The sequence below is a fragment of the Giraffa tippelskirchi genome, chromosome 7 (genome assembly GCF_054371585.1).
Source record: "Giraffa tippelskirchi isolate mGirTip1 chromosome 7, T2T-mGirTip1v1.2.pri, whole genome shotgun sequence".
Classification (NCBI taxonomy): Eukaryota; Metazoa; Chordata; class Mammalia; order Artiodactyla; family Giraffidae; genus Giraffa; species Giraffa tippelskirchi.
The window spans coordinates 82075515-82099461 of record NC_137281.1 but is presented as its reverse complement, the minus strand read 5'-3'; the positions used below and the strand labels follow the sequence as shown (position 1 = coordinate 82099461).

Sequence of the window (23947 nt, the reverse complement as noted above, 5' to 3'; positions counted from 1 at the left end):
CTTCACCTGCAGTACACGGCCAGAGCGCGGCTCGATCACGCGCAGTTTCTTGTCCTTGCACGTGGTGGTGAGCAGGCTGCCGTCAGTGTTGAAGGACATGCAGAGGATCACGTCCGAGTGGCAGTCTATCATCTTCACCGGCTCACCCACGTCCAGGTTCCAGATGAGGACCTGGGAGGGCAGACACGCAGGAGGCAGGCTCAGCCCTGCTGGAACAGATGCCCTGTGCAGGGTCGCGTGTGCTGGGATGGGGGACCATATAGGTGGGTTCTACATCAAAGGTGGATGTGTCCCTGTCACACAAATCCACCACTGTCCTTGGGCAGATCCCAGCCCCAGCCGGGGCTCAGTTCCTACTTCTAGCAAGAAGGATGAGTGTTCCTGGCGGGTTCCAGTGGTTGGCACATCTATTTTGAGGGCATACCTGGGGGTAGGGGTTTGGGGCTCCACTCTCCCTGCCAGCAGCTTTGGGTTCTTCTTTTTCCTACTAGGAAGGCAGAGACTACTTGGTTAAGAAGTTGTCAGGTAGAGAGTGTGGGCATAGAGTGGGCATTTTTTTTTTCTCTTTTAAAAATTTTTATTAGAGAATAGTTGAGTTTCAGTGTTGTGTTAGTTTCAGGTATGGAGAGGGCATGCCTCTCTGGTATATCAGGGCTGGAGAAGGCAGTAAAGATGCCTCCAGCTTCTGTGGACCGCAGGAATGATGGGCACACAGAAAATGCTCAGCTGTGTGCGTGTCAAATGAGCGAATGAATGAGTGACTGAATGGATGTGACACTGGCTAACAGGCTTGGGAAAGTAACAGTGCTCCCTACAGCCCCCTAAAGATGCCCTTTTCTCTCCCTCTGCCTCCCTGCTGAGCTGGCTCTGGCCACCGTGCCCACTGGCTGCCCACCTTGTAATCGTAGCCAGCACTGAAGAGGATGTTGTTGGTGGTGGGGTGCCACTCGACCAGTCCCACACGCCGGCTGTGCCCGTGCAACTCCAGGAGAGCCTCCGTCATGTTCCGCTTCAGCCCACCCTCGGGGATCTCCCAGATCCGCACCTGCAGAGCAGACGGAGGGCCAAGGCTGGTGGGGACAGGGCCAGGAGAAGCCCCTGCTGCCCACTTCCTTGGCCACTAGATCTGCCTAGTAAGACACCTCCTGGCGAGGGCAGTGGGCAGAGCCCGACTGAGGCTGGGGGTGGTGGGGGGAGGTTGCAAGGGGTAGTTAGAGAGAAAAGAGACCATCTTCTCTGTGCCTTTGGGAGGATCTTCTCTAAGAAGTCTCTGCAGACCTTGGCAACTATTATCCCTGGCATGTTTGTTATTGTTTCAGTCTAGCCAGGCCCAGAGGACCACACATTGAGCAACTTTTAACAAGTGCTGTGTTCAAAGCCTCTCTCTGCTTCCCTTCCCACGCCCTTCTATGAATGCCTTCAGCCTTAGCGCCTTTGTCTGTACCACATGGCCTGTCCTTCACTCAGTCCCCCACCCAGAATGGACACTTGAGCAGAGGGAAACCCATCTGGGAGGCTGGGAGGCCCAGGGCCTCTCCTGAAGATGATGAACTAAGGGGCAGAGAACGGTGAGGTGCTGGACCCTGAGCTGAAGGCATGTAGAGCCTGGATGTAGTCTTGCAGATGCTGATAAACAAGTGGGAAGAAAGAGGAAGGTGGAATTCAGAGAGAGGAGTGACCATGTGACCCCGGAGAGAGGAACTGAGCAATTTCTCTGTCATCTTTGAATTGCATGTATGCATGCTCAGTTGCTAAATCATGTTTGACTCTTTTGGGACCCCATGGACTGTAGCCTGCCAGGCTCCTCTGTCCATGAGATTTCCTAGGCAAGAATACTACAGTGGGTCACCATCTCGTTCTCCAGGGGATCTTCCTGACCCAGGGATTGAACCTGTGTCTCCTGCATTGGCAGGTAGATTCTTTACCACTGAGCTACCAGAGAAGTTCGATCTTTGAATTACCCCTTGATTATTTATGTTAATGTTGGCAGGCTTCTGTTTCTCAAGTCAAACATACTTTGCACAGTTTCAACTGTTTCATCTATAAATGGGGGAGGGAAAGTTTTTACCTTGCCTTGCTACTGGCAGAATAAAATAAGTTACTGATTGTAAAAACATGTAAAGTATAAAATGCTCTAAAGACCTATGGGATTATAGTTCTTGTTATAATTATCATCATCATCATTAATACTATTTATTATGATCTAACTGAGTGGAGAGGAAAAAGCACATGTGATTACATCTTAGGACACCTTTAAAACAAATGTTTTAAAAATCTGAACTCCACCCTTCCTAGAAAGGAGAAAAACAAGGAAAACAGCTTTGAGATACCATTTATAATCTTCTATTAATAAAACAGCCAACTGAAAGAAACAGTGTTGACAAGATTATACTGGAGCTTATGGATTCAATTGGTGTTGGTAGTATTACAAATCAGAGTAACTCTGTTTTGGAAACAATTTGGCCATCTTTAGTAGACTGTTCCCCCTTTAGTAGGAACTATAAAGACATTTGTATTATATTCTTTGACCTAGTAATTTTGCTCTTAAATTTCAATATAAGCAAAAATCTCCATGCATGAGTATGTTCCCGGCAATGTAGAAAATTCAGAAACACTCTAAGTGACCGCCATTAGGGATATAATTTAATATGTCATAGCAATATGCAATATTAGCTATTCAAAGATAATCATGATGGCTCAGAACCAATAAGGGAAGTATGTTAAAGAAAGCCAAAGGCAATCCCAAAGACAGGGGAGCAAGTCTGGCAACTGGGGGTGTCCCTAAGGGAATTCCCTTGATATGGTTTCCTTTCTTGGCACTTTATCCTGAGTATAGAAATGAGTATTTCCCACACATGTGTTCCCCTGAAGACCCAGCTCTGAACATATAGACCATGGGAGGCTCCAGGTCTAGCCAGGGATTTACGGTCACTCTTGAGAGCACCATTCTCGGCTTCAAAAAACATATTTGAGAAAAAGTTTGTAATTAGGGGACAGTGTGATGTTTTTCCATCCTCAGTGTTATAATCTCCTGTGGTTGTCCCAGCTCTCTAGGAAAGCTCAACACTCCACACAGCCCAGTATGCTGGTGGCAGCTGGGGGGAGGGAGGTGACAGAAAGGGGACCCACTGTGCTCCATGGTCTTTCCCTGACAGCCCTGTGCAAAGGCCTTACAAGATGAGGTCTCACACAGAAATGGCAGAGAGGGTAGAGTGGGGACCGAGGTAGATGATTCAGTAGTCATCAGTAAGACACGCATTCTTGGGACTTCCCTGGTGGTCCAGTGGCTAAGACTCCTAAGACTCTGTGCTCTCAATGCAGGTGGCCAGGGTTCAATCCCTGGTCAAGGAACTAGATACCACATGCAGCAACCAAGAGTTCGGGTGCTGCAGCTAAGACCTGGCATAGCCAAAAAAAAAAAAAAGACACACATCCTTCTTGTCCTCCAATGTCCCAGAGGAAGGTGACTGTTGAAGAGTGGAGACTAAAAAATGCTTGTGTTACAAACACACACACACACACACACACACACACACATCATGCATTCAATACCTTCCCCTTTCTTTCTTTTTTATCCAAAGGGATGCTATGATCCATATACTTCAGCGACCTGCTTTTCTCATGTAACGAGAGCTGGTGGGCATCTTTCCACACCACTACATGTGGCCCTACCTTAGCTTTTTAAGTGGCAAGAAGGACAGCTGTTTTGTGGCCATGCCATGATGTATTTAATCAACTTCTGTGAATGGACACCTGGGCTCTGCCCACTTTTCTCACTGTTACAATTCATTCTGTGATGATGAGGCCTGTCATACAAGTTTGGGTACGGCCAGTATTCCTGTAAGACACATGCCTAGAAGTGTTTCACTTTTTTAGTCACTATAAAATTGTCCTTCAAAGCTGTCCCAGGTTTCACCAGCAGAGTCTGTGTTTCTTTACCTATATCTCTAAAACTGTACCTTCAAAAACAGGTTTGGGGGACTTCCCTGGTGGTCCGGTGGTAAAGAATCTGCCTGCCAATGGAAGGGATACGGGTTCAATCCCTAGTCTGGGAAGATTCCACATGCCACAGAGCAACTAAATCTGCCCACCACAACTACAGAGCCTGTGCACCCTAGAGTCCCTGTGCCACCACAAGAGAAGCCATTGCAATGAGAAGCCCATGGTGCAGTATAACTAGAGAGTAGCCCCCACACAGTATCGAGAAAAAAAAAATTAAAAAGCCCACAGGTTTTTGTCCTTGGATCAAGAAAGGCTTCCCTGGTAGCTCAGCTGGTGAAGAATCTGCCTGCAATGTGGGAGACCTGGATTGGGAAGATCCCCTGGAGAAAGGAATGGCTACCCACTCCTGGAGAATTCCATGGACTATATAGTCCATGGCATCACAAAGACTCAGACACGACTGAGCGACTTTCACTTTCAAGAATGCCATCTCCCTGCTGTTGGATATGCAGGTCTTTGATTCTTAGCAACACTGGGGATCTTTTTCATGTTGATAGGCTACCCTTGTTTGCACTTGAGCAGGAAGCTTGAGATGCTTTCAGAGTCAAGGGGATGAAACTTTAAGGGGCAGGAAGATAGGCCAATGTGGAGGTGTATGGGGGCAAAAGATCTTGTCTACGGGCACCTCATACTGTATCTTGAGGACAGCAGACAGGCACATACACACTTGAACCCATGGCATTCAGTGCATACACACTGACTGAGACAGAAGAGAAAATCTGGCCTTTAAGAAAGTCTTTGAAACAGAAAGTTGAGCCTCACTCATTCCATATACACCTCTTACGAGCCAGGCTCTGGGTACCAAAGGGATGGATGTTGAGGTCACTCCATGCCTGCTCTTGCTTGGCACACAGTGGGGTCACAGGGCAGAGAGCCCATGGGAGCACAGGGATGGGGTAGCCTGAATCCAGTCTGGAGGGTGATGGGGTGGGAAGATCCAGAAGGTGCAGGGTTAGAAGAGGAGATGTTGACCCACATTTGAAAAGGCAGGTTGGGAATGTGGGGAAAGATGAGGAGACAGAAAAATGACTCCCGTGTGTGGGTGCAGGCACAGTGGGTGGAAAATTAGGGGGGGTCAGCCTGGCTGGTGTGAAGCAGGCCAGCAGGTGACAGAGGAAGCCAGAGGCTGGACCTAGGGAGCCCTGCTTGGGCTGAGTCTCAGAAGAAACGCTTTTTCCAGAACAGCCTGATTCCTGAGGATCCAGCTAACTGTGGCATCCCTGGGTCGCATCACGGGCAGGGTAAAGTAAAGACACCAGGGAAGCTGTGAAGGGTGGGTCCACTCAGGCTGTAACTCCAGTGCCCAACTAGATGACCTTAGACAAGCCAGTTAACCTCTTTGAGGCTCAGGCTCCTCATCCGGATGACAAATCGAGAGATACACACCTTTCAGAGGTTAGGGTTGAATGAATCTGGACTTTAGGGTCCTTTTGAGTCTGAGGCTTTACAGCTGCCCACATAGGTTGATTTGTTGGCACGACAGCTCTGCCAGGTAATGAAGGGTTAAGCCAAGGGGAGGGGGAGGGCAGGTGGTGTCTGCCCAGGCACAGCCGCTGGACTGGCTCCAAGTCCAGAGGAACAAAGAGCTGCAGGGGGGAAAGCCAAGAGTTGTCTTCACCAATAACTGCTAGAATTGGGTCTCAGATGGAAAACGCCCCACAGGGAAGGAAAGGGGAGTTCTGCCTTATAACCCCATTTGATTCCAGCCACTTCGCTTCCTGGGGTCCAGTTTCTTCTGCTACATAAAGTAAAATGAAAGTCGCTCAGTTGTGTCTGACTCTTTGCGACCCCATGGACTGACTATACAGTCCATGGAATTCTCCAGGCCAGAATACTGGAGTGGGTAGTCTTTCCCTTCTCCAGGGGATCTTCCCAACCCAGGCATTACAGGTGGATTCTTTACCAGCTGAGCCACAAGGGAAACCTTGCTGCATATTGAGACAGTATTAGTTAATCTTCCAGACTTCTCTGCTTTTGACACCACTGAATGTTATCACTGGGGAAAAGAGACTACCTCTGTTTGATCCACCACAACAGCTAACAGCTGGCAGCACAGGCAACGGGAGCTCAGAGGAGGGGCTGGAGTTCACAAAGGGCCCAAGTAGCTGGAAAGGAATTCCAATCCCTAAATATTCAAGGGATTTGCTGGGAACAAAGAGTGGATGGGCCTGGAGGTAGATCTGCTCATAGGTTGCTCTGGAAGAGGTTACTTCAACAGGAAACCCAGTAGAGTCTGCCAAATCGGATTTCTGGAAGGAAGGGGAGGGGAGAAGTGGCAAAAGCGCTTTCTCCAGCTAAGCCAGCTGTGTCTGGGACTGTCGCTTTCATAAGTCCCTGAGTCAGAGCCCTGTTTAGTTAAACTCAAGCCAACGAAATATACCCAGCCTCTCCCTGGGTCACAATGTTGGACACTGGGGGCCAGTCCTCAGCCAGTTGCTCAGTCTTGTGGGGTTGACGGCAGACACAGCTAAGGCAAGGTGGGTGAAAGGCACAGTTTATAAAGCTGCAAAACCAAGTGTCCTGGTGCACAGGGGAGGGAGCTGCTGGCTGAGAATGTGAGAGCTTTGTGGCCCAACAAGCTCCATTCCAACCCAGGCTCTGACCTTATCGGCTGTGCGACTTCAGCCAATGTTCAACCTCTGAATGTCAGTCTTCTCAACTGTAAGAATAATTACACCTACCCTTATTGTTGTTATGAAGACGAAATAAACTATATACCCTACCAAGCAGATGACTAATACATTAGTAATACTTAACAGTGCTTTGTTGTTTAGTGGCTAAGTTGTGTCCAACTCTTTGTGACCCCCTGAACTGTAGCCTGCCAGGCTCCTCTGTCCATCGGATTTCCCAGACAAGAATACTGGAGTGGGTTGCCATTTCCTTCTCCATAACAAAGATTGCTTAATATTAATTAAGGATTATATACAAATTTTAGATAGGTCACATTTTAGATGTGATGTCTATTTTTCATATGTGCTTTGTGGCCCCTTGCGCAGTCAATGAATGTGCTATGAAGTCTGTCTCCATTTTACACAATGCAAATACATTTCCTCTTTAAAATTATTACGTGCTTATGAAGGTGTCTGGCTGGATCTCTCTGTTTTCTGATACATTGAGGACTGTGGCTGCTAGTGACTTAGGCCCAGGGCCTACTCAGCCCCTCTGAGAACACAGTTACTAAGTGAAAGAATGCTCTGCTTAGGGGACCTGCTTGTTACATAGCTACAGCAAACAGTACTTACTGTCTACATCTGTGGTATAGGAGCTCAGAGGAGAAGCCAAAGTTCATAGTGGTCCTAAGTAGCTGGGAAAAGATATGGATTCCAACTCCTTAGTATTTACTTAAAAAAACAACTCTTTCTGGAGGAGTGAGGGGAAGAATGGACAAGTATAAGGTATAGTCTCTGCCTTCCAATAGTATCCAATTAAGCTGTACTACATTACATATATAGCCATGAGCCCAGGATTTCCATCCAGCAAATCCACAGATACACTGCCTAGAGCTGAGGTCAGAGCAACTCTTTTCTCTTGTCTTTTGTGCAGTGAGAAGAAAAAAATCATGAGGGTCTTGCCCAGAAGGTCTTGGAACACCCACCTCCTTATTTCTCCCCAACTATTCGGTTTACTACTAGAAATGGAGTAACATCGTCACTAGTCTAAACAAGAGGTAGAGCCTCCAAGTCCACCTTAACGTTGATGTCTTCTGACCCCATAACTGTTTCCTAACGTGGGAAACAGATCACTCCAAAGAGGAGGAGAGAAAGGCCACCTGGGGGTCCAGAAGAGAGCACGACTGAGGATCTACTGTTGAGAATCTTATAAAGGAGTTGCCAGCAGATTAAATGAAATGGTAAACATGAGGTTGGACACAGGAAAGGATATGTGTTACTTATCATCATTATTATTGTTATTATTAATGACTCTCTTTACACAGGTAAGGAAATGAGCCACAGAGAGGTTAGGAAACTTGCCCAGGTTGCACAGCTAGGAAGGGAGAAGCTGGGATTCAAACTCTGGATTCAAACAGGGTCAACTGCCCTGTTTCTCTCCTCTGAACCCCTATCACTGCTCATCCCTTCCTTCTTCCCTGGATGGAATCTGACAAGCTAGAAAGGCTGTGGTCTGTCCTTCTGCTCATCTATTCCAAGAAAGAGGTGCTACTCCCTGGCCCCAAGAATCTAAAAATTACCCCATCTGGGGCACAGACAACCTTCCAGGCTTCCCACTGATGGTCAACTCCTCCATTCAAGGGTGTGGTCTTTAAATCCACTGCTCTATTTCTAGGACAAGGAACAGTGCCTGGCACATCATAGACACCGAAGACATACTTGTTAAATGAATGAACCAACAGAAGAACCTGAGAAACCCAGAAGCCGTCTAATCATCAGCAGATTCAGCAATGAGTCACCCATGGGGAAGCATGCTAGTTCTCGCTTTGGCCAGTAGTGAGCTGGATAGATGGCAAAACACCCTTTTAGTCCTGATTTGGAAGGGGGACCTGGTGGGGATTTCTTTCCTAGATTTTAAGGCTTAGCATTCAGCTTAGTCCTTTTGGGAAACAAATGATGAAAGGCCTATTGAGGCCTCAAGAAGCACAGAGTGATATACATAATGGAAAGAATTTTGAAAAAAAAAAAAAAAAAGAGTCTGGGTCTCTCTCTCCCAGCCCTCCAGCCTGCCCTCCCTGGGACAGGATATCTAAACGCCTTGGTCCCCACATTAATAGTTATGAAGTTCTTAGCAGCCAAGAAACACTAGATTCATTTTGCTCTCATGATAAACCATTTTATAGCAGGGCAACCGGGGCCCAGAGAGGTTAAAGTAGCTGGTAAGATCACAGATCTGGGAAGCGGCAGAGCCAGGATCTGAACCTAGGTCCATGGTCTCCCAAGCCTGGCTGCCTAATGATTGAGCCACCCCTCCACACTGGTGGAGTTTCTGCAGCTGCCAGGCACGTTGGTGAGGCCTCTCAGGGTGATGTGCTTCCATCTCTAAAAGGAGTGCGATGCTCCCTTCCAGCTCCAAGAGGTATTGGTTCTCAAGTTTATATGTGTGTGTAGGAGGGCAGGGTGGTGGGTGGCTTCCGGCTGCTTTCAGCAGGGCTGACATCCTGCCCCAGCCCACCCCCAGCTCCTGGGGGGTGGGGAGCATCACCTCTCCCTCCCAGTAGTGGGGGGGCGGTGAGGACAGCTGCTGGATGGAGGAGCAGAGGAATAGAAGGGAAAGGAAAGATGGCGAGCCCAGGAGAGGGGCCTGTCTCCCTCCCCCTCCTCCCGCTCTCCTGGGATAGCTCTCTCCTCTCCTTGAGATGTCAGAAACCTCTCTCTCTGGCTGCTGGAGAAGGGCTGGGAGCATGAGGCTTGGAAACCCATAGCGCCCTTTCCTGCCGCCTGCCAGCCGCCCTCCCTAGCTGCGGCAGAAGCTATAAAAAGCACAGCCCTTCAACAATAGGTGACATCACCCAGCGGCGGAAAGAACTGGATTCTGCCAGATGCCAGGGAGAGTTACAGCCCCCAGCCTTCCCTCAGGACGGGAGACCCTTGGGAAAGGGCTTGGTATGTTCTTGGATCCCTGAAAGGAGGGGCTTAGACTCCTGAAGACCTCTTCATGCCCTAAGGGAGAGGAGAATGGGGGGCGGGGGGACCTGGGGGATGGACTTCACTGGAGATTTTTCAAGGGATGGGGATATAGGAAAAGAGCTGGGAGTGGGGTGGAGGCCAGCTGGATTCCCTCAATGTCCTCTGAACGTTGTGAGACAAGCAGAGGGTGGGAAGTGGGTGTGCAGGGCCTGCCAGTGTCTCTCTGGGTCCCTTCGGGAGCTGGTTCCCTCCCCACCTCTGGCATGTAACACAGTGCGTGGCATACAGTACGTGTGCTGACTGACCTCTTAACCTTGGTTCTGGGTGTGGTGTCTGAGGTGCAGTAAGTTGATTATGTGATCTGGAGTGGGTTGAAGGGTGCCTGACCCTGGAGGGGGTGATGGCAGAGATGGGAAGGTCAATCAGAGCAGTCCTGGGAGCATTGACCAGCCTCCTCACCCCACCCTGGGGACGGCTGGTCCTGTGCCTTTCCAGCTCCCCTCCTAGGACCCGGGCAAGGATGCCCTGCTCCGTGTGCCCTCAGCGCACTGCATGGGCTTTGCATAGAGAGCTCGCTGAGTCGGAGAGACTGAGTGTCAGATGGATCTGAACTGTCAGCCCCTCCAGGCTCTGAGCCTCAGTTTCCTCACCTAAAACCAGGGCTGTGGGTAGTTGCTCAGGGTGCCGGCTGGGAGTCAGGAGACCTGGGTTCCAGGTCTGTCTGGGACGTAAGCCCCTGTGTGATCCTGGGCAGGGGCTTCCCCTGGGCCCTTGGTGTGCCCTTCTCCAGGAGGGGCTTGTTTCCAGCCATGGCAGGGGCAGGGGGGGATATTGGCCCCAATGCCAAGACCGCTGGCCCTGAGGCTGGGGAGGGGCAGAGACATGAGGGTCACTGTGTGGGCTGCGAGCTGGCTGGACTGGCCGCTAGAGAGAGAGCTTAGTTCCTCTCCGTTCTGGAGACTTAATCCCCTTCTCTCTGGTGAGCAGCCCCGGGCCAACCCCTCTCTCCCTATGCCCCCAAGCCCCATGTCCTTTCTCTTTATACCCTCAACATGTACACGAGTCACACCCCGCTCCTGGGCACTCCCTTTCTCTCTGCTGACACTCCAGCACCAGCCCAGCTGGCTGGGGTTCCACTTCTTCCACAAAACCGCTGTGACCCATCACCCATCCAGCCCCTTCCCTGACCCCAGAGCATGCAGTGTCTCCACCCTGCAGAGGTGTAGGGGCTCCTGTTCAGATGGCTTGAGAAGCACAAGTCTCACCTCAGCCTCCCTTCCTGCCCAGTCACCGTCTCCATTTTGCTGCAGAAAGTAGCCAAACCTGATGGACTGTGCCCATCACAAATTCTTGCCCTCCTTTATTATGTTGCGCCCTGCCCTTGATGTTGCTGCTCTCAGGAATCCTCTTGAGTTGACTCAGGGCTTTGACTTTTAGGAGCTGGTCAAGCCCATTCTACCCTATTAGCTCCCTCTGTAACACTCCCTTTTACTAGACACTGTGCCAGCTGACCTCCTCCCTACCCTCTAATTTATTAACCAATGGAGACTATTTACTGTGAATCTTTTTCTTTGGATAACTCATTAGATGGACTATATTCATTCTCATATATTCATTTATCTTTCTATTCAATTCATCTACCTACTCACCTTCATCCTGTCATCTTTCCTTCCTTCCATTCCTCTATCTGTCCATCCATTCACTGGATCTATCCATCAGTGTAGTCATCCATCCAAAGATCCATTCATCTAGCCATCTGTTTGTCCATCCATTCAGCCATCCATCCAACCATCCCATCAAATACCTACTAAGCATCTACTAGGTACTAGGCTCTGTGCTGGATGCTTGAGATTCAGAACCAAAGAGGCCATGAGCTCTGTTCTCAGGAGCTCTCAGGCCAGTCTGGAAAGACAGGAGACATGAGCACCAAAGTTTCTTCTAGTTCCAATATTCTGGGAGTCTATGACCTGCCCCCAGACTATGCCAGTGAGCACTAGAGAGATGCTTGTGGTCTGAGCTTCCCTCATCTGGGAACACCAGGGGCTGGAGCAGCCCCTCCTCGCCAGCTCAGCTGAGGCTCTGAAATCCCCTCTTGCTCCCAGGCTGGTGTGTTGGCATTGCTCAAGGGCAACTGAGGAAAGGCATGGGGCCCTTCTCCAGAAACACAGACACTGCTGCCAACACCTGACCCTGCCTCCACGTGTGCAAGTCAGCAGAGCCTGGGGAAAGGGCGACCAGAAAGCAGCTTCACATTTTGCTCTCCCTGGATTCTTTATCTCCTCTTTCCAAATTATCTGCCTCCTTTCTTCCCTCATCTCATCCCTTCTACCTGTTCTCGCTTCTCCTTCCATCTATCTCCCTGTTCCCTCCTCCTCACTTTCTTTCCCCTATTTCTTCTTTCTCCTCATTAAGTGGTACATGGTGTTTGAATATATGGTGTTCAAATTCTGGGCCACCATTGTGGGTCCTTGGACAAGTCATTGCAAACCTCAGCCTGGTGTCCATCCCTAAAACCATGGCTCACAGAGGACAAAACTTTACCCAGCCTGCAAGAACAGGCTCATCCATTTCTTTCCTCATGGCTCATCCATTTCTTCCCCTTTCCCCTTCTTCCTTGCCCATATTCCTCTTCCGATCCTTCTCCTTTTGTGATCACAGATGAGTGCCAAATCACAGATTTAATCTTTTTGTTCTATTCTCACCTACAAAGTCAACACTTCTGAATGAAATCACGGTAAAGGCACCAGACCTGCCATACGGTTCATGGATTCACTCCCTGTCCTATTCCTAATTCCCTGTCCCGGGGCTAGCTGAAGGGATGACCAAGAGAATGGAAGAGGAGCAAAGAAGGGAGAAGGAGGGAATTTAGGGAGGAAGGCCTCCAGGAGGAAGCAGGGATGAGTCCCCGTGCGCCCACCCTCCCCAGGGAACACCCCTCCTGCTCACCGATGTGTCCTCTGAGCACGAGGCAATGATGTTGTCGATGAAGGGGTTCCACTTGATGTCTAGCACATTGCCCTGGTGACCGCAGACCTTGGGGTAGTTGGGTTCGATCCTGCCCGTCTGCCAAGGAGAGAGAGAGAGAGAAAGAGAAGAGAGAAGGGGATTAGTTTGCTGGCCCTGGGATGACCTGAAAGAAGAGCCAGAAGGTCCTAGAGGGTCCACTAATGTTTTTGGATCCCTGCATCCGGCTGGGCCATACTGCTCTGTGGCTGCATCCTCCCAACACTGAATGGTGGTGGGAGGGTCCCAGAGCAGGGTGGGTGGGGCCACACGACATCTAAGTGCAACTTCCTCAAGTAAAAACATCTAAAGTTAAGATGTAACTATCCACCTGAACCACCAATGCCTGGTGGGCAGCAGCCCTGGCAGTTCTTGGGCCATATATCTGTACTCCCGCCCCATCTCTAGAGGGAGCTGACCCGAACAGTTTTGGATCAAGAGGCGGCTCTTTCCTACTGCTCTAGGAATTGGTGGACGGTCTGAATCTTGGGGTCCATCCATACACGCTCATGTTATTCTGCCTGGGATGTGAATGGTGCTATTCCCAGATGAGGCACATGCTTGTTCAGTATGCATCTTAAACACCTGTACCCAGTGCCCTGTGGCTGAAATCACTGTCTCTGGAACCACACAGGCCTGTGTTTGAATCACAGCTCTGCTGCTTTTGAGCTTGGAGGCCTTCGGAAAGTCAATGAACTTCTCTGGGTCTTGGTTTCCTCATTTTCTTTCTTTCTTTCTTTTTTTCACTGCTTCAGCAACTTTATTTTCAGACACGTGGATATAAAATCAGCTGGAAAGCTTGAGAGTGCAGCTGTCATAAGAGAGGTTCCTCATTAGTATTGCTGTGAAGATTAAATGAGCGAATGTGTTTAAAGAAGTACTTACTGTGGAGATTATCATCACAGCGAATGCTCCATACCCAATACTAGTTATTATCATACAGGTTAGATGACACCGCCTCCAGGAAGTCTTCCTTCAACGGATTAAGCACTCCTCCTCTGTGAGCTCATTGTATTCTGTGCTTCCCTCTATTACAGGCATCATCACAAAGGATTGCAGTCTGCTTCTGTCTGTTTATGAGCAACTGAGGACTGGCTTGTCTCTGAATCTCCAGCAACTTACAAGTCTGGCAAACAGGAGGTGCTCAGTACATGACTTGAAAGACATCCTGCAGTGGGGATGTAGTCCACAAAAGATGGAGCAAGGGGAGTCGGGGTGAGGGGTAGTTCCATGCCTACTGGCTGCAAAGGTGGCAGGGAAGAGAGGAGAAATTGGAGAGAGAGGCTGTGTCTCTGTCCCCAGGTTTTTTAATATTAGCTTTTTGGTGTGTGGAGGAAACAGGAAGGGTTTTCCCAGTCACTGCCCATCTGCTAATAGTGGTTAGGTGATCAGAGGCACCTGAGGCAGGTCAAATCTCACCCTCCTGTAAGTTCTTCAACTGAATAAGGAGGAAATCAACCAGTTTCAGGCAAGCCCCTGCTACACGTGCCTTATAGACCACCAGTGTGATGGGGCAAGAGTTATTTCAGAGTGTGTGTGTCCTGCCATAACCTCTTCCCCACCCACTTCTTGTCTGCATGTCTATCTCCAGGTTATCTGATTTTTTTTTATGACATAGCAAGGGTAGTGGGATGGAGGGCGAGGGATGAGATAGAGAAAGAGAGAGAGGAAAAGGGCCTCGGAGATTGTACTTGGGAGAACTTCACTGACACTGTATCCTGGGGGAAATTAGAGAATTAAGGAAAAGGATTTGGGGAATATGGGTCTCAGTTAAGAATGGGATCCCCTTTTGCATCCTATGAGGGACACAATATGAATTGGAATACCCTTTTCAATTACTTTTAGGCTGTTGGACCAGGTTTCTTTAATTGAGACTCTGAGCAGAGACTGATCCACACATGGCCCTAGGATTTACTAGCATTACAAAGTAGCTTCTTTAACTCTCACAAAACCCTGGGAATTAGGCATGAGGAAATGAATCCCCAGAAATGTTAAGCAACTTGTTCAAGGTCACCCAGCTGAAAGCAAAGCTAGGATTCCCACCCAGGGGTGACCCTCAAGCTAAGCTGAACCCCACTGCTGGCCAACTCCCCTCCTCCAACTCTGATGTCCATGGGCTGTCAGGCCCTGTATCACCTGTTTCCACAGCTCACATGCTCTCTGCCAGAGCCTTCTCTCCTTACATCTGATCCTGAAGGCTGCCCTGAGTGGTCCCTGAGTAAAGCTGTCTGCATTCAGCTTTCAGTACCCAGGCAGATCTCAGGGGCACTGAATCAGTAAGTCAGTAGGTAGCCAGCAGCTAGCAGCAGCTTCTGATCAGCAGCCTGCAGATGATGTCCTGGAGGGACAGGTGAAGCCACATCACTGGAATGTATTCAGAATGGGGAGACGTCAAGTTTCTACACTGGCGGGGGGAGGGGGGGGGGCTTCCCAGGTGGTGCAGTGGTAAAGAACCTGCCTGCCAATGCAAAAGACGCTGGAGATGCGGGTTTGACCCCTGGGCAGGAAGATCCCCTGGAGAAGGAAATGGCAACCGACTCCAGTATTCTTGCCTGGGAAATCTCATGGACAGAGGAGACTGGTGGGTTATAGTCCATGGGGTTGCAAAGAGTCAGACACGACTGAGCATGCACCCACGTGCCATCCTAACAGTGTACCTTCCAGGTGGATTTTCCTTTACAAAATGGAAGCCTTCCCCAAAGGGATGGTTAAAGTTGATTTTCATGACTGAATCACATTGCTGTTCTTGTAAATGGTGACCCACAGAGTTCTGCAGTGTACAACCTGCTTGGCTGTACACAGCGCCCTCAATGGGAGGGACTTCTTTTCAAACTGGCAGCTCTGATTTTCCCATTTTATATAGTAGGGTTCACACACACACACACACACACACACACATATATTTTTGGCTATGCCATGTGCCTTGTGGGAATCTTAGTTCTGCAACCAGGGATCAAACTCTGGCCCACGGCAGTGAAACCACCAAATCCTAAACCACTGGACTGCCAGGGAGTTCCTCAAATTTTGTTTGAACGACAAAATTCATTGCTAAGAAGAAAAGTTTGAAAACCACAGTTTTATAGAGAAATCAAGCAAAATTTAAAATACAATTATTAACACCAGGAGAAGAACTGCATAAGAAAGCTTATACAATCATAGTGATAATGACTTATGGACAATATTTACATCGTGGTAATAATGTAAATTCTGAATATTTATTTAAACATGAGTTGTGCTATAATATACTGGGCAGGCAGAGGTAGGAAAAATGTGTGTGTGTAGAGTTAAGAGGGGAGACCGAGCTGCTAGAGAGCCAGATCCTCATCTTCCATAATAGGAAGTCAATAGATAATGTCTAAGATTTAAAAAAAATCAAGACATTGAAGAGAAAGCATGTAATTAAGAAATACAAAGAGAAGTACAGAAAGAAACAGCTCAAAACATTGGAAGCAGCTAAGGAGTAGGAAACGAGGGGTGTAGCTAAGTAGGGTAAAGATCAAGGGTACAGGGCCTGGTGTGCTAAAGCGTTTAACAACTGATTTTCCAGGAAAGAAAGGCCCTGGTTTGGAACATTTGCCAATTTCAATGGCAAATGCCCATCATTTCAAACTACCATGGTGCTATCACCAGAAGTAGAGTTAAAAGAGACTTAGGAGGCTTCCCTGGTGGGGACAGAGGATAAGAACCTACCTGCCAGTGAGGAGGACACAGGTTTGATCCCTGGTCCAGGAAGATTCCACAGGCCAAGGAGCAACTAAGCCCATGAGCCACAACTATTGAGCCTGTGTGCTGCAATTACCGAAGCTGGTGTATGGCCACTACTGAAGCCTGTGTATCCAGAGCCCGTGCTCTGCAACAAGGGAAGCCATTGCAGTGAGAAGCCCACGCACCACAGCTAGAAAGGAGCCCCCACTCACCACAGCTAGAGAAAATCCATGTGTAGCAATGAAGACCCAGCACAGCCAGGAAATAAATAAATAAATTAGATGCATTTATTAGAAAAAAAGAGAGAGACAGTAGCACACCAGACAGTAGTAAAATAATTAGGAAGAAATAAATTTTTATTATTTAGTACTTCTGTTTTTAACATAATGCATTTAATTGAAAGTTGCAAAGTTGCATAACTTAATTTTTAATAATGATGCTTAAAAACTGGCAAGGAAAACTCCTAAAAATTTTACAGTAAGCAAAAATTAAACAAAAATTTAAACATGAGCTGGTGTAAGCCAACCCTAGCACATCTCTTGCAGTGTTATATGCCTCAGTACTAATAGACTTCATGACCCCTGCAAAATTATTACTCTTAGGGACCTGACAAAGAACAAAAAAGTAAAATGCATGTATCAGGTGTTCTAAAGGAAGTTTGTTCTGAAATTTTTTTCCTGAATTTGTAATAAATGTGAACAATCCTCTCCCCAGACCCTTCAAATGCGTCTGTTTTCTGTTCTACTTTCTGGATAGGGGTGTGGCTAGAGACCAAATGCAGATCTGGTTCTTCACGGCAACCCAACACTGCCTTCTCATACTTGTGCTCATGGCAACAGTAATAGCTATTATTAATATAGCAATATAATCAAACATATTAATTTACAGATATCATCACATTTAATCCTCATAGCAACCCCAGCTTATATCTGAGAAAGGAGTTGTATAAAGAGCTTCTCCCAGGTGGCGCTAGTGGTCAAGAACCTGCTTGCCAATGCAGGAGATATGAGACGCAGGTTTGATCCCTGGGTCAGGAAGATTCCCTGGAGGAGGACATGGCAACCTACTCCAGTATTCTTGCCTGCATGTCCCATGGGCAGAGGAGCCTGGTGGGCTACAGTCCACAGGGTTGCAGAGTTGGACGCAACTAAAGCGACTTAGCACAGCACAAAGAGCTTCTAAGGAGTGAAGTCAAAGTTTCTCACTGTTTCATAACTTTGGAATCACTGTTGAGATGGTCAGCTCACAGAATTGTTCCAGCAGGAGGGTTCCCTGGGGTCCTGGGGTCTAACCTGCCATTTGAACCTCAAAGGGAGCTTGAGCCTCAACAGAGCTGGGACAGAAATCTTGCTGCTTGGGGTGGGGAGGGAGTGCCTGTTACACGATGTCTATAATCTTTGGGGAGATCTTCAGGCTGTTAGGGCAGGCCTTGTCCCGGCCATCTCGAAGGACAAATCCAGCCCCTTTCGCTGGAACAGACTTTCGATGTCAGATGGCAGCTGTTGTGCACCCTGAGTCTTCTCAAGGAGGAGGCTAGAGCTGGAGATAAGGCTGCAGCTCAAATATACCTGAGCTGTCAAAAGACAGAGCTGGGAGGGGCTGGGACACAGCCTCTCTACAGGGTGCAGGGGAGTGACAAGCAGAGCAACTTTCCCACAGATCCATTTGACAGGGTCTCAGGCTTCCCTGGTGGCTCAGACAGTAAAGAATCAGCCTGCAATGCAGGCTACTTGGGTTCGATCCTTGGCTTGGGAAGATCCCCTGGAGGAGGGCATGGCAAACCACTCCAGTATTCTTGCCTGGAGAATCCCATGAACAAAGGAGCCTGGTGGGCTACATTCCACGGGGTCACAAAGAGTCGGACATGACTGAGTGACTAAGCACAGCACAGCACAACGATTTTTGTTTTTATTTGTATTATTTATTTTTTATATTTTGGCCATGCCACTCAGCTTGTAGGACCTCAGTTTCCAGACCAGGGATCGAATCATGGCAGCGACAACACTGCATCCTAATTACTAGGTCACCAGGAAACTCCCTCAAAGACTTTTAAAAGTTTCTTAGCCTTTGATCAATAACTCCACTTTGGGAATGCATCCCAGAGAAATGAACAGGGAAGCATACTAAGACATTCACTGCCCTGTTATTTATAAGAAGGAACAAAAATAAAAGCTCAACAATGGCACATTGCGGAAATGAATTTTAGGACGCCAATATAATGGAATATTATGAAGTCACTTGAAATCATATTTTCAAAAAATATTTAATGACATGGGAATTGCTCAAGGGCTAATGGTAAGTGAAACAGTCAGAATCAAGTTTATACCTAAAATGATCCCTAGCTATTAAAAAAAAAACACACAGTCTGTAAGAAAATGCATCAAAAGGTTAATAGCGACAGTCTCCCATTAGTTGGATATTAGTGTTTCCAATTTTTCTGCAATGAACATTTATAATTTCTAATAAAAATATAAATGTCATTTAAAACACACACACACTCACCATAGTGTTTTGTTTCTGGTACCCTAGGCGGGAGGTGATCACCATAGATTTGATTGAAATCTATCCCTCTCCGGTTTTGGTTAAGCAGGTCTTAAGAAAATGAGATGCAGACTCATCCTGACCAGATTTACATGTTTCAGAAGCTTTGGTGGAACATAGATATGGCTTGTTCATACAGGTTTGTTTACTCACTTGTTGCCACACAGATAGTTTAGTGGAAAATAAGATCCTTAAAATTGAATAAAATTATATAGCTAATTGAAAGTATGTTTCAGCGTGTGTGTGTGTGTGTGTGTATGTGTGTGTGTGTGTGTGTGTGTGTGTGGTGCATGTGTGCAGGCAGGCCAGGCTCTCCCTTGGAGAGGCTGGAGGGTGTGGCTCACCCAGCAGATTGCCAGGGGAACGGCGGGTGCCCTGGGCCCCAGTCCAGGCTTTATTTGAACCCAGTGAACTGACTGAGATATTTTCAAAACAACCTACATTGCAGCTTCAGCTTCCTAGAATTTCCCATGGTTGCAAAGCTGAATTTTGTACACAGAAGCAAAATGTTTTCTTACCTGGGGAATCAGCTCAGTGAGGCAGAAAGAAAAGGCTGAGCAGGAGGCAGGGTTTCTAGGCCCAGTCTCAGTTCACCTCATCAACTGAATGACCTTGAATGTGCCCCTTGGCTTCTCTGAGCTTCCCAGATTCCTGGACCCTGGGCAAATTCCTTTCTGCTTCTTCCTGGCTAGCCATTTTACTGTATGAAGCCAGGCACACCTGCAACCAGAGGGCCTAGCTTCTGGCACACCAGGATAGAAGGCATGGATGAACATCAAGTCATGGGGATGGCATTACTAGAGACAACAATGAAAAAGACAAGGATGGTGATAAAGACCGTTTGACAAGTGCTTACAAAGTGTCTTGTGCTCAGCAATTTGCATACATTATTTTATTTAAGTCTTGTTACAAAGTTTTAGTAACTCCAACAAGGACCTACTGTATAGCACAGGGGACTCTGCTCAATATTCTGTAATAACTAAATGGGAAAAGAATTTGAAAAAGAATAGATATATGTATACATATCACTGAATCACTTTGCTGTATACCGGAAACTAGCACAACATTGTTAACCAACTATGCTCCAATATAAATTAAAAAAAATTAAATTTATTAAATCCTACAACTCCCCTATAACAATCCATTTTATGAATGAGAAAACCAAACTCTGGTCAGTGATTTGCAGAAGGTGATACAGCTGGGCAATGAGAAGCTGCAGTTTGCACTGGGTGCTGTCTGGCTCTGAGGCACCTCGGCTATGCTGCCCTCCTATTTCAGAATGTAGGTGAGTGCCTCCTTGGTGGTCCAGGGGTTAAGAATCTGCCTGCCAATGCAGGGGATATGGGTTCGATCTCTGGTCCGGGAAGACCCCGCATGCCAGGGTCAACTAAGCCCATGTGCCACAAATACTGAGCCCATGCTCTCAAGCTGTGCTCTAGAGCCTGTGCCTTGCGACAGAGAAGCCACCACAATGAGAAACCCGTATATCGCAATGAAGAGAAGTTCCTGCTTGCTGCAACTAGAGAAAGCTGGCACACAGCCACGAAGACCCAGCGCAGCCAAAGATAAACAAATAATTTTAAAAAAGAATGTAGGTGAGACACTTGATAAATAAGTGGTGGTTGTTGTTCAGTCGCTCAGTCATGTCCAACTCTTTGCGACCCCATGGACGGCAGCACGCCAGGCTTCCCTGTCCTTCACCATCTCCCAGAGCTTGCTCAAAGTCATGTCCGCTGAGTCGGTGAAGCCATCTAACCATCTCATCTTCTGTCACCCCCTTTCCCTCTTGCCTTCAATCTTTCCCAGCATCAGGGTCTTTTCTAACGAGTCGGCTCGCCGCATCAGGTGACCAAGTATTGGAGCTTCAGTATCAGTCCTTCCAATGAATGTTCAGGGTTGATTTCCTTTAGGATGGACTGGTTTGATATCCTTGTGGCCCGAGAGACTCTCAAGAGTCTTCTCTGGGATCACAATTCAAAAGCATCAGTTCTTTGGCACTCAGTCTTCTTCATGGTTCAACTCTCACATCCGTAAACTAGGGGGGAAAGTCTTAAATCAGAAGTAGGCCTTCAGAATTTCTCGTAAGTTTATCAGAAGGGACTGACTGGCAACTCAGTTGTGAAAACCCTTATGCTTGCTCCTGAAGACCCTCCCTTCCCCAGCTCCGTCTTTCTTCTCTCTCGCCCTAGTGGTTCTCAAACTTTTGTTTTAGAATCACATGGGAAGTTTTAAAAATTCCAGTGCCCAGGTGGGCATCCCGTATCAATTTAATCCCAGTGTCTGGGAAGGGGGAGCCAGGCATCAGTGTTTTTTAAAGATTTCCAACTGATTCCCTTCGGCAGTGAAGTTTGGGAGCTACTACCCTAAAAGCTCCATATTCTGCTGGACCCTCAGGGAAGTACCTACAATGCTCATTCCTTCTGGCACAGGAGCAGAGACTTGTCGGTGTTGCTAGATGTGGATGCCAGAGGTGAGAAGTCAAAACACAGTATTGCATGTTTAGTGCAGGTCCAGATAAAGCAAATAGGAAGAAAAGTGGTCACATCAGGTGATACGCGATTTTAAAGAAGCCCCAGGGCAATAGATAACCCTGCCCCAGGAGATGGGTGAGCTCACAGTGGAACCCCAAGCTTCTGCATGAGAGATGTTTTGGGCTCTCCACCCTTCTGCCTCTGTCATCACACTCCCTCCTCCACGTGCTGCCCCAGGGGTCCCAGACTATCCAAGTAGGCTGCTTGCCATTGTCTTCTCTTCTCTGGATGGACGTGGATATTAAGTGAGAGAGTGATTATAAACTAGGCAATATAGTCCTTCTCTCTAAAGCTCTGGGCAGAGTCAGACCCCGTGTGCAAGCCTCCTGGGTGTGAAGGAGGCCTCGGGCTCCAGCTCTCAGCCCTGACACTTTCACAAAGCACTTGCACCCGCATGATCTAATTATTAATGCCCAGGGAAGGGGTGGCCCAAGGGAACTTGCTCCTGGTCATCCCCACGTGGCAGTGACACCAGAACAAGTTTGTGCAGCCTCAGAGCTCCGGGTACCGCCATGGCCTTCTCAGCAGGGCCTAAGCATTGTGTGTCCTTCATCCAAAGCAGGGGTCCCCAATGTCCAGTATCTAAGGCCTGATGATCTGAGGTGGGGCTCATGTAATAATAATAGAAATAAAGTGCACAATAAATGTAATGTGCTTGAACCACCCCCAACCATTCCCCTCCGCCATGGTCTGTGGAAAAATTGTCTTTCACGAAACTGGTCCCTGGTCCAAAAGGTTGGGGACTGCTGGTCCAAAGTGTGGGTACTGCCACCCCAGGGTGTGCCCAATCTGCCAGCAACTGTCCCCAACACACTAGCACACACAGGCATGCACGCTCACACATTTATACATGCCCCCTCTCCCCGTATAAACTACTCTCCACACCACTTCTTCCCAGGCCTCCAACTGCACTCCTTCCTTCCTCCCAATCAGAACCTCCTGGGCTCATGTCCCGCACTTCAGGGCCCTGCGGTCTTCAGCTTGTTAATCTGAAATAATATGTATAATAAACAAGAGCCTGCTAAGGAGGACACTAGAGGGTAATGGGTCAGTCCATTTTTCCCTGTGGGTCATCTACGTGCATGTTCACAGCAACTTTTTAGAGAAGGCCATTTAGCCCAGAGGTGGTCTCTCCTGGGTGTCCAGACGCCTGGGCAGTCCTCTGGGAGCTTTATTTTGGGTGGAGGGCTTTGTTCGTGCTCACAGGACTGTCCTCTGGGATTTCTGAAGCGGGTCCACTGATTGCCCCTTGTCTCTAGTGTCTGCTCTCTGCAATTCTCTCCGATCCAGCTTACATACTGTTGTCTAATTTTCCCAGAGTACAGCTCTGCTGCAGTAACTCTCCCACTCTGAAATTTTTGATGGCTCCCTACTCTCCCTACTATCTTGACTTTCAAAGCCAAATTCCTTATGAGACATCAGAACTGCTGTGGTCTCAGCCTGACCCTGCCTTGACACAATCACCCACCGTGTGTTCATGGCACACATGTGACTATCCACACCCCCCACCTCCAATGCTCCCACCACTTGATAACCTTTGGTTCCTGGCTCACCTCTGCCACCAGGCGGTGAGCACCCCGAGGCCAGTGACCTTGGCCCACCACCTTCAGAGCATCATTTAGTGCCCTGCTCATAATAAGAACTTGAGCTAAGTGAATGACTATCGCCCTGTTTCCTACCTCTGAGTCTTTGCTCATGCTGTTCCCTCAGCCCAGACGCCCTTCCCTTCTTATGCATGTCCATCCTCAGCACCCAGAAAACACCGTCCAGGGAAGAGACATATCTCTCGACCTTTCCCATGCTGGGAGATAATTCCAGATCCTGTTCTTCTGACCTTGAGAAATTCTAGGTCTGGGGCTGAGCTTTGGGGTAGATTCACAGTCAAAGGGCAGAATGTGTAACAAAGGCTGTGATGCTCTGAAGGCCATCACCCTATCAGACAAAAGTTCATGGAGAGACCTCAGGAAGCCTCGCAACTTCATGACTTCCTGTTTTGATTTTTCCGCTTGGTCTTTTATCTTTGTGTTTTTCAAGCTGGAAAGGGTTTGCTGGTTTTTCCAGTTAAAATCCCTAGTGTGCACGTGTGCTTATGTTCTGGGGGAAAATGGTGGGAGCAGGTCCCCTGGGGGGGGCGGTGCGGGTAGAGGGTTTGTTTGGGGAAGAGCTGTAAGGAATTCTCTTTCTCTTGGTATGTATTTGAGCACTTGGAGATGAACCCGGTTTTCCCAGGCTCCAAGAGGAAGAGGTAATTAGGCCACCTCTGTCCTCGGTCTGGGCTATGTCATGTGGCAGACCCCAGGGGAAGAGATAAGAGACTCCTTGAGGCTGAAATGGAGAAAAAATGAGTAACAATGGGTGTGAAAGTGAGTGTGAGTGTGTGTGTGTTGGGGAGAGGGATACCTGGGACCTCAGTGTTCACACTAGCCCCTGCAGTTTCCTGATTACTGGCCCTTTTTTATTAAGATAAAACCTCATACTAAAACATAAAGAAAACTCCAAACTTACTGTGCCTGATGAGTCTACCCAGAGTGGTGTCTTTGAGGGGGGAGTCCTGGGGATGTGGGTTTCTGGCCCTGGGTGCTCACA

At 48.1% G+C, this 23947-nt stretch overlaps 1 protein-coding gene and 1 long non-coding RNA gene across 3 annotated transcripts in view; one reads left to right on the top strand and one right to left on the bottom strand.

Annotated features, from left to right (window-relative positions):
* CORO2B (coronin 2B) overlaps nt 1-23947 on the bottom strand; it is a 147956-nt gene that overhangs the window by 14171 nt on the left and 109838 nt on the right. For both annotated transcript variants that reach the window (XM_081505859.1, XM_081505860.1), the window contains exons 3-5: nt 12528-12644; nt 896-1045; nt 7-171 (exon numbers count right to left, since the gene is read on the bottom strand). In XM_081505859.1, coding sequence (XP_081361985.1) covers nt 7-171; nt 896-1045; nt 12528-12644 — 432 coding nt within the window. The remainder of the gene's footprint in view (nt 1-6; nt 172-895; nt 1046-12527; nt 12645-23947) is intronic.
* Nucleotides 9456-17002, top strand: LOC145512240 (uncharacterized). Its single transcript, XR_014058425.1, has 2 exons — nt 9456-9557; nt 13622-17002. It is a non-coding gene; the product is annotated as an uncharacterized LOC145512240 (long non-coding RNA).